Source organism: Nomascus leucogenys, chromosome 11 (assembly GCF_006542625.1).
Source record: "Nomascus leucogenys isolate Asia chromosome 11, Asia_NLE_v1, whole genome shotgun sequence".
In the NCBI taxonomy this organism is placed as follows: domain Eukaryota; kingdom Metazoa; phylum Chordata; class Mammalia; order Primates; family Hylobatidae; genus Nomascus; species Nomascus leucogenys.
Window position 1 is genome coordinate 37,827,121 of NC_044391.1, and position 10,652 is coordinate 37,837,772.

General features: G+C 41.5%; 1 protein-coding gene across 1 annotated transcript in view; it reads right to left on the reverse strand.

The window, feature by feature from the left end:
• CRPPA (CDP-L-ribitol pyrophosphorylase A) overlaps positions 1-8,230 on the reverse strand; it is a 324,334-nt gene extending 316,104 nt beyond the window's left edge. The window contains exons 1-2 of the mRNA XM_030823123.1: positions 8,204-8,230; positions 7,492-8,057 (exon numbers count right to left, since the gene is read on the reverse strand). Coding sequence (XP_030678983.1) covers positions 7,492-8,057; positions 8,204-8,230 — 593 coding nt within the window. The remainder of the gene's footprint in view (positions 1-7,491; positions 8,058-8,203) is intronic.
• Between the last annotated feature and the right edge of the window lie 2,422 nt (positions 8,231-10,652).

Below are 10,652 nucleotides of genomic sequence, written 5' to 3' on the forward strand. Positions count from 1 at the left end.
AAGTGATCAACCTTGTTCATCTGGACTAACATTTATATCTTTACTTGTGTATCTTGTTCAACAGAATTTTCTGTGGTTTTCCAAAATCTAGGACAGAATATGTAAAAGTACACAAGAAAATAAATCAAATAAATGGACAAAAGTTTTTTAAAAAAACTAAGCTAACATACTGAAACTCACAATATGGAGTCTTAAACAATAATGAAACATAGACTTTCATTGATTTCCAAGCCCAATCTCCATCTGAAGATTTAGTTTCCATAATATAAACACATACAGATCTACAAAACTGATTTTTCTCCCCAAATTTACCTGGAGTTGTACGACTCAAGGAGACTAATTCACTCTAGCCAAACTGAAAATATTCTGAAACATGAATCGGTGCCAATAGATTAACATACAATGATACACACAACTATCATAAGGTCTAGAATACTTTTTAATCAGTCAACAGCACATTTTCCTGTAGAAGATTTATAGGGGAGGCCGAGTTATAACAAACTTTGACAAGCATGAAACCATCTAAAGGAAAGTTATCTTAAGCATTGTCCTCCACCTAAGAGAGCTCAAAAACCTCATGAACTATGAGCAAAGCCCTGCCAGACCTTGTTCAAATCCACTGTCAGGAATTCCCAACCCCTACACAACTCATCACCAAGTCTGAATAAGCATGGCCAAAGTTTGCCTTTCTTAATCCCTTTTGTTGTAGTTGTCATCTTAGTCTATTTTTCAGCTATTCCAGGTTGACAACCCTGCCACCCCAACACACACACACACACACACACACACACACACACACCCCATGACACTTCCCTTGTATATTTAAACCAGTAATTAGATTACTGGCAGGAATTTTTGCCTCCTACAACAGATCCAGGAAATACATTTTTTAAAACTAAAATCTGGATACATAAATTGATAAATTGTGAGTGAATGTTACGGTTTAATTGTCAGCTTTATGCCCCTGCCAATAACACCATTGTCATCTGATTTCTTGGAGCAACATTTCCTTATAGAAACTCAGGTCACAAAGCGATAGTTATTTAAGGGATTAGTACCCCTAATCTCAGTTTCTTGTTAGTAAAAGGTGAAAACTAAGATTCCCTTTAGTTTATAACCTGGGGTTATAATATTTCAGTTCAGTTAAAAAGCCAAAACAACTTTTGAAATCCTAGAAACATTTTTAATCAACCTCTGAAAGGGTCTAGTTCCCAGCATAAAGTAGAAATGAGTTGTTATATGTGATCTTTCCTAGTAATATCCATATGCAAAATTCCGGACCAGCATTCTTTAAGATTGGAGTATATTAACCTATACACACATTCACATACACTAATACATATGTCTATACATGTACATGATGCTTAATCATAATATACAAATATATCCACAAACAACGTAATCTTGATATATTAAATACTTGGCTGTAAATCTCCATTTTCTCAGAGCCTTTAGCCAACATGCCTCAGATACTGGTGGGTTCAGAGGTACTTTTGAATCTCATTTAATCTGATAAGTAGTTTTCTAAGCAGTTTCAATGACGCAAAGTAGAACTTGGCTAAACTAAAAAACTTTTCTGATTTTGTCAAAAGGAAAATGGACAAACAATCTGAAGTTCCAGTCAATTCACAAAATGGATTTTCTTTCAATGTCTCCTCCAACTCCTTGATTTTAGAAGAATAGCTACTTTAATATAGGCATGTCTGAAAAGCAGAAAACTTCCTTGAGTCATCTACCTCAGGCACTAAGGATCTCACTGTATCAAAATGTAGTCTCTCTTAATTCCCCCATTGCCATAGAGTACCAAACTCAAGTCATTAGCTGTGCTAATTCTCAGCCAGAGAATAAGCCTCAGTATCTGTTGGGAGTTTTACTCTTCCTTTTGAAGGATTCAATCAGGTGTCCCCTTTTCATTGTTCTACCCCACCTTCAGAGATACCCTGTGCCTCTGCTGTCTATACTTTTTCAAGGTCGTATAACTTTAATCATCTTACTTCCTGAGAAGTAAGTTCTACCTGAACTGAAGTTCTACCTGAAAGCTTGTGTTTTAGCTTTCCTGGGTTCATTAAATCTGATTAGGTTACCACGCACCTGTCTCCTGAGTTTATTAGTACTTATCTGCTGCACTTCCTCTCATTCATTCTCCCTTCTGTTGCTATACATTTTTAGCTCTTTTAGGTGGGTCAAGGAAGTAGTGGAAACAAATGTATGTGTAAGTGGCAGTCTTTAACTAGAGGCAAGACTAGTCATGTTTCTTTACATTTCCCTATCCCAATTTAGGAATTTGGGGCCAAAGTTCAGAAGTTTCTCCCTTCTGTTTTGTAGTCCCCAATTAGATTTTGGTTCAAAATTCCAAAAGACAAATCAACCCATAAGAGTTATTTTCAATGGTAGTTTGAATTTCTTAGGTGAGATATTTTAAAATTACAACTTTTCAACCCACTATTAGTGAGAAAGCAAAAGTTTGGGCAAAGAATATCCTTACTTATGAGGGGCAAATAAAATGAATTTTGAAGTCAAATTCAGGGCATCAATTTCAAACTAAACTATAAGGCTACAGTAACCCAAACAGCACAGTACTGGTACACAATAGACACAGACCAATGGAACAGAACAAAGAACCCAGAAATAAAGTTGACAAAAATAAGCAATTTTTGGGAAAAGGACTCCCTATTCCATAAATGTTGGTAGGATAGCTGGGTAGCCATATCCAGAGGAATAAAACTAGACCCCTACCTCTCACCATACACAAAAATTAACTCAAGATAGATTAAAGATTTAAATGGAAGACCTCCAACTATAAGAATCCTAGAAGAAAACCTAGTAAACACCATTCTGGGCATCAGCCTTGGGAAAGAATTTCTGAGTAAGTCCCCAAAAGTAATTGCAACAAAAACAAAAATTTACAACTGAGAGCAAATTAAACTAAACAGCTTCTGCACAGCAGCCAGGTGCGGTCGCTCACACTTGTAATCCCAGCACTCTGGGAGGCCGAGGCAGGTGGATCACCTGAGCTGAGGAGCTCAAGACCAGCCTGCCCGACGTGGCGAAACCCCATTTATAGCAGCAATACCAAAAAAAAATTATCTGGGCATGGTGGCACGTGACTGTAGTCCCAGCTACTTGAGGGCCTCAAGTAGGAGGATCGCTTGAGCCCAGGAGGTTGAGGCTGCAGTGAGCTGAAATCCTGCCACTGCACTCCAGCCTGGGTAGCACAGTGAGACCCTATTTCCAAAGAAAACAAAAGAGCTTCTGCACAGCAATTGAAACTATCAGAGTAAATAGATAGTTTTTGCACTCTCAAGCAAAGGCCTAATATCCAGAATCTATAAGGAACTGTAAACAATTAAACCAGCAAAAAACAAATACCCACATTAAAAATGCACAAATGACATGAACAAACACTTCTCAAAAGACAATATCCAAGTATCCAAGAAACAAAAAATTGTTCCACATCACTAGTCAGAAATGCAAATCAAAACCACAATGAGATACCATCTCACACCAGTCATGATGACTTATGAAAAAGTCAAAAAAAAAAAAAAACAAAAAAAACAGATGCTAGCAAGGCTGCAGAGAAAAGGGGAACATGTATATGGTGTTACTGGGAAAGTCAATTAGTTCAGTCACTGTGGAAAGAAGTTTGGAGATTTCTCAAAGAACTTAAAACAGAACTACCATTCAACCCAGCAATCTCATTAGTGGGTATATATCCAAAAGAAAACAAATGCTTCTACCAAAAAGATGCATGCATCATGTTCATCACAGTGCTATTCACAATAGCAAACACAGGGAATCAACCTAGGTGCCCATCAATGGTGGATTGGATAAAGAAAATATGGTACGTATACACTATGGAATACTATGTAGCCATAAAAAGAACAAAATCAAGTTCTTTGCAGCAACCTGATTGCAGCTGGAGGCCATGATTCTAAGCAAATTAACAGAGGAACAGAAAACCAATTACCACAAGTTCTCACAAGATGGAGCTAAACAATAGGTACTCATGGACATAAAGATGTCAACAATAGACACTGGGGATTACTAGAGGGAGGAGGGAGGGGGCACATGTTGCAAAACTATTCAGTACTACACTCATCACATGGGTGATGGGATCAATCATACCCTAAACTTCAGCATCACACAATATACCCAGGTAATAAATCTATACACACACTCCCTCTGAATCTAAAATAGAAGTTGAAGTTATAAAAAAAAATCAAATTTGGGGTATCATATACAGCCCTTGAAAAACAAGAAATGACATTCTCTCAGAATAACCTAAATGATTGACAGTGGTGACTGTTTTTTTTTGGGGGGGGACATTATTTTTCTTATTTGGGACAATGAGAACTGTGTTTTCTCTTTAATAAGTAAAAAGCATGCATAATTTCTCAACATAGCAAAAAAGTAGTCTTCTAAGGCATTTTATACTTCCATGTCCTTTTCCTTATCTGAATTTGTATAAATTATCTTTTTTAATGAAGTGACTGAAGATTTTTGGCACCATACCCTAAGAAAACTGTCAACAGTCGGTAGGGGTGATCTTTTACAGAAGGAGATAAGGGCTTTCACTTGGCAAATGGCCAAGCAGCACCCACACACTGCTATAAAGCAAGCTTTCCAAGGACTTCCTAGGATATACCCAAAATATAATCATGTTCCATAAGTTCTTCAGACATAATAGTGATAAAAATGAGCCATGAAGTATTTCAGAATGAAAATTTTGATGAGTTACTATTGCTATTAGGATTTTATGACTGCTGTTATCAATTAGGTAAAAGTAGAAGACAAGTGTTTTATTTTCCAAAAACAAGGCCTTTCCAAACATTCTTTTCCCTTCAAAGTGAGTGTATTAGTCTGTTTTCACACTGCTATAAAGAACTGCCCAAGATTGAGTAACTTATAAAGGAAAGAGGTTTAATTGACTCACAGTTCAGCATGGCTGGGGAGGCCTCAAGAAACTTACAAGCATGGTGGAAGGTGAAGGGAAAGGAAGGTGCCTTCTTCACAAAGCAGCAGGAAGGAGAATGAACACAGGAGGAACTCCCAAACACTAATAAAACTACCAGATCTCATGAGAACTCACTATCAAGAGACCAGCATGGGGGAAACCATCCCCATGATGCAATTACCTCCACCTGATCTCTGCCCCATGATTCAATTACCTCCACCTGATCTCTCCCTTAACATTCGGGATTATGGGGATTAAAATTCAAGATGAGATTTTTGGGTAGGGACACAGCCAAATCATATCAGTGAGATTTTTAGTGTCCACCTATTTTAGGCTGCCTCAGAAGATACAAAAAATTCAAGTTAATGCAAAAGTTTTCTCCATGGAAAAGTTTAGTATAAAAGTGACTATAATCACCTATAGCTAATTACCAAGCAGATAAAGATCCTGCTGGCCAAGACCCATTGTGTCCCATAGAAATGCCTTCATATATGAGCTATGTTGTCACAATGTTCATGGCACTGGAATATTATAGGTAAGTGGTTCATGAAATGGTTTCAGGGACCCCTCCCCCCACTACCCAGAGAAATGGAATAAAGTTAGCAACTGGAATCATTTCAAATTTTGAGTTTCAGATGTAATCATTGGGCAGATTACATAAATCGGTGATTATGGCTTTTTACACTTCCATTTTCCAAACTCCAATATTGAGAAAGTAAAATAGTCATATGAGAACCTGAAACTGCCTTTGTGAAAATTATAACTGAGGAAATTAGGACAGTGAAAGATCAGTCCTAACTGACTCCATCTTGCTTCTAACCATTAAGCTGTCCTTGTTCATCCCTTGGCGTAGGCCAAATTCACCTTGGGAAGGAATTTAGTTTATGGTTTGACTCTGAAACAAAATTGATAATAGCCCTTTCCCAAAAAGACCCCCTTCTTGCCTGGGGACCAGTCTGCCTTCATAGGACTAACAAAGCTACAAGATTAGAAATTACAGTTTAGGGGTCATGCATCCTCTGGCTGCAAGAGTCTGAACCTCTCCAAATTGCTCCTAGGGGTAACATGACTATTGTAAAACCTAAGATCAGTGCTTGAGATATTTTACAGACCCTTCATTCCACGAATCAGCTGACACCTCCCAGACCGGTAATCTGTCTCAACCAGTTCTGCCATCCCACTCAGGAACAGAAGACACCAAGAAAACCTCACTTAGACCCCCTGTGATTCTATCTCCAACCTGATCAATTAGCACTCCCCACTTCCCGAGCCTCTACCCGCCAAATTATCTTTTAAAACTCCGATCCCGAAATGCTCAATTTGAGTAATAATTTTTGAGTAATAATTTTTTGAGTAACAATTTTGAGACTGATTTGAGTAATAATAAAAATCCAGACTCCCGCACAGCCGACTCTGCGTGAATTACTCTGTCTCCATTGCAATTCCCGTCTTGATAAATCGGCTCTGTCTAGGCAGGGGCAAGGTGAACCCGTGGGGCGGTTACAAAACAACTTGAACCTTTTGGCTTTTGAAGCATATGTGAGGGTTTGCGTGGGGCACCTTTCTGGAGAACGTGCCACTTCCCTTGGACTAGAACCTCACTAGCCTGGCTTTCAAAACCTCCTGCAAAGGCTATGTATGCTAAAGGATGACCTCTATCTTGAAATGCAAACGGTTCGCATCAATTCAAGGCTTCACAAACTACCACAGCTCCCCACTGGTTTCAGAGAAGTTCAAACACCTTAGCAAAACTATGTGGATATTTGTAATGCCGCTGCTTCCCACCCCTGCACCCCCGCCCCAAGCTCCACCTCATTACTGGTGCTAAAAACAAAGTAAGTTAATATTATAACATACCCTTCCATTTCACTTCCTCAGCCCCTCACGACTGTTCCCCTAGTCTTCCTTATCCCATTCCCTGTCTCCTTCATTTCCCCAACTAGTTAACTTCAGTGCCTTTTCTAAGATAAAGGGGGTATGACCTCAAATTCAGGCTTAAACCCCTTTCCACCATTGAAAGCTTATTAAATTCTGCTCCTCTCCCTTCCTGCAGCACCTAGTAATTAGCGCAGTCTGTCTCACAGAAGGTGCTCAGTAAATGAATGAAAAAAAAACAAACACACACCCTGGAAACAAGTGTGCACGTACAACTGAATCCACGCATGCGCGGAGGCAGAGCCCCAGGACCGCGAGACTATCCGCACAGCTTCTCCTTAGGCCCCACAGCTAGAACTCCAAATCGCCTAGTACCAACCCATGCACTCACTAATCCGGCGCCACACGCTGGGCATTCCCCACCACCTTATCTGCTTGAGGACGTAAAGGGCTCTGTGGGGCAGCTGCAGCTTTCGTGCCCATCTGTTAAAGGCCAGAGCTTCCCATCTCTGAAATGCGGTAGGGAACAGAGCTCAAGCTTGAATAACTGAGCCTGGCCCGGCAGTCCCCGAAGTGAGGGTGCCAGCGCTAGAGCAGCGGCAGGGCGGGGAGCGGGAGGCCAGGCCCCAGGGAAACGCGGGGCGCGCCCGGCGCCGCATTACCTCTCCAGAGCCTGCAGGGTGTAGCTGATGAGCGGCCTCTCCAGGATGAGGCAGAATTGCTTCGGGGTGGGGACGCCCATCCTCTCTCCGCACCCCCCGGCAGGCAACACAGCTGCCACGGCGAGCGGGTGGCGCCCGGGCTCGGTCCGGGCCGCGCTCCGCAGGGAGGCGGAAGCCGAGTGGTCCGCGCCGCGCTGACCACTCAGGCAAGGACCCGGCTCCGCGGGCCTGGAGCTGCCCGGCGGCCCGGGCTCCATGGCTGCGGGCAAAGCGGCGAGCCACGCTATCCTCGGGCCTATGCGACCCCGCGCTGCTCCCACCCTCGGCGGGGGTCGCGGGGCGAAGGGCAGACCACCGAGAGGGACGCAGAGCGCGCAAGCAGAGGGCGCCCCCCTGAGCCGCCAGAGCCCCGCTGTTGCTGCCCCGCAGGGGACGATCCCGACAGCCGCGGCAGCAGCTGAGGCTGCCGATCTGCCCTCGCGGCGCGGCTGCGGCCTCCGCACCCGGTCCCAGAGCGTCCGGGAGGGCTGACTTGCCCGCTCTGCGCTTTCCCTGGGCAGGCCCAGCTGTCGCCGCAAGTGGAAATGTCAGCACGCCCTACATATCTAAAGATCACAGATACTTAAGGGCCATGAGTATGCAGGAGAGGTCAGGCCTCTATCCCATCCCTCCCCTGCTTTAAAATTTTGGAAGAGATTGGGATTCAAGTCACCCGATGGGACGTAGGGTGCGTATGCATCTCGACTATCTGAATTCCATTAAGCTCTGGAGGCTTCCTGGTTCCACCTGGGGTAAAGACAGATGGATTAGCAAGTGTTATTGTGATACATCAATAATCCAAACTGTGGTGGCTCTCAAACTTGTCTGCACGTTGGAACCACCTGGGGAGCGTGTCGTGACACGTTCAGAGATTGGTATTTAATTGGTCTGGTGAGCACCAGACTTTGGAATGTTTTTAAAGATCCTCGGGTGATTCTGATGAGCAGGCACGTTTTGGAACCATAGGGCCAAAGCAATACTAATTGCTGAACAATCGATACACCTTATGTCATTTAGTCCCCAGAAGAACTCAACTATTGCCATTTCCCTTTTTACAAAGGGGAAAAGAAGTTAAAATGGTTAATTTATATAAGATTGCACAACTAATGGCAGAGCAGCCTTAAGGCCCTCATATAGAAGTAGGCCAAAGTTGAAGAATTCCAGGCCTAAAGCATATCTTACCTTATTTAGTACTCTTGTTGCTGGTGAGGTTTACCATGAAAGTATAGTGAAGAATTTGGAGGAGAGCACTATTGTATTAGGTCCCTGGAATGTAAACTCCATGAAAGCAGCAACATTTTTCTTTTGGCTTGGGTTGTGTGTGTGTGCCCAGCTCCTGGAATGTAACAGAAGCTTAATATTTATTGAATGAATTGCTGATTAAATAGATTAATGATCATTAAAGTGTATAATCATCAGTAATTCAGTCTTAATCCAGTGGTTTATGATTCATAAAAAATAATCTTTTTAAACACTGGAAATGTTATCCAGTTATAGTATTACAATTTTTCTTTTTACTTGTTTTCTCGAGAGCCTACAAAAATGATGTTTTCTGCTTTTTGTTTAGTCTTATTGAATGCATTCTTTCACTTTTGTTACTTTTATTATAATTAGTATTTAGGTCCTGTGCTAGTTGAGGTTTGTTAGACTACTACCTCTTAGCCGAAAAGTGGGTGCCATAATATACTTCCTTGTAATTTTTATTGCTATTGTTCCTTTCTAATTTGATCTCGAGGTCTCTCTCTTAGGAGTGGCCATAAGCCAGAACAGCCACTCTTCAGGAAAGCCCTGGCCCAGAGAGGAAAGCTAGGTTCTAGTGTGCAGGTGAGACGCCAGAGGAGGCAGCACACAAAACATGTGAAATAACAGGCGCATTTTATTACTTACAGATTCACCAGAGAATAAGCCTGATGGGAAGTCTGGAGATAATAGGACACCCAACCAGCAGGTGGGGAGCAAGAGAGAGGACCTGTGGGGCTATGTTAAGGTCCAAAGGCTTTATCCCTTAGGCTTTCCATAGGGGGTTGTGTTTTGACTAGTTGAAAGAAAACACCAGCAAAGGGGGAACTTGACTCTGGTGTCGACTGTTGGGTTTTATCATGGTTAGCAGCTGTTGGGTTTTTGGTCATGGAATGAGGAACAAGTGTTCTATATCACAGGGAGGGGAGGTTTTAAGTAGGCCACAAGTGATGTGATACAACTGGGTTTCAAACAGCTTATATCAGGCCTAAAAATAGATGCCCAGGCAGCAGCTATATTAAACAAGTTTGGCACAATACTTGACTTCGTAACACCACTACTACACCTGTATCAAGCATTTAAATATCTGTTGACTAACTAGGTGGATGAATGAATGAGCCTATCTATGAAGGCAAGAAGGCAAATCAAATTAGTATTTCTATTTATTGATCTTTAAACCTCCCTTTTTAATCTAAAGGTGGAGTTGTTATAAAGGTATTCTTCCTTTACTTAACCTTGAGCAAAGAACAGTAATAAAGCTCTTGTTATACTAACTGCTATAGAATGATTTTATATAATTAAACATTGACAAATTTTAACTAGAATCTTAGTTTTGTTCTTAGAGCAGATATATCAATTTGGATCTTCCATGAATCCTTAGATCCTTAGATCTTACATACTGTATGTTAACAATGTCTAGCAGATCAACTTGTAGGGAAAAAAAGGGCAGATTAGAGTATTCATATATATAGTATGAAGCAACATTTTTCTCTGTGTCTTTTTTATATAAATATAATTAGTTCCATATTATGCATACTTTGGGGTAACAGATGTAGCTTCCTTGTTACTTAATGCCAAGTTATAGCAGACACAATATGAGAATATCTTCTCTGCATCAGGCATGTGAAAGTACATACCCTGAAAAGTGAAATCCTCTGGGACCCATTGGTAATAACCATTCTAAGATATCACTTGAAGAGTTTAGAAAAAATAAACCCCAACTGAATCATGAGGCAGGCATGCAGAGTTGGAAGTTCTTGGAGTGGTTTCCGTTTTGAGCTTCCAGGTAGGCAAAATAATGGCCCTCCAAAGATGCCCATGTTCTTGTCTCCAGAACCTATGAATATGTTACCTTACACTACTAAAGAGACATTGCATATGTG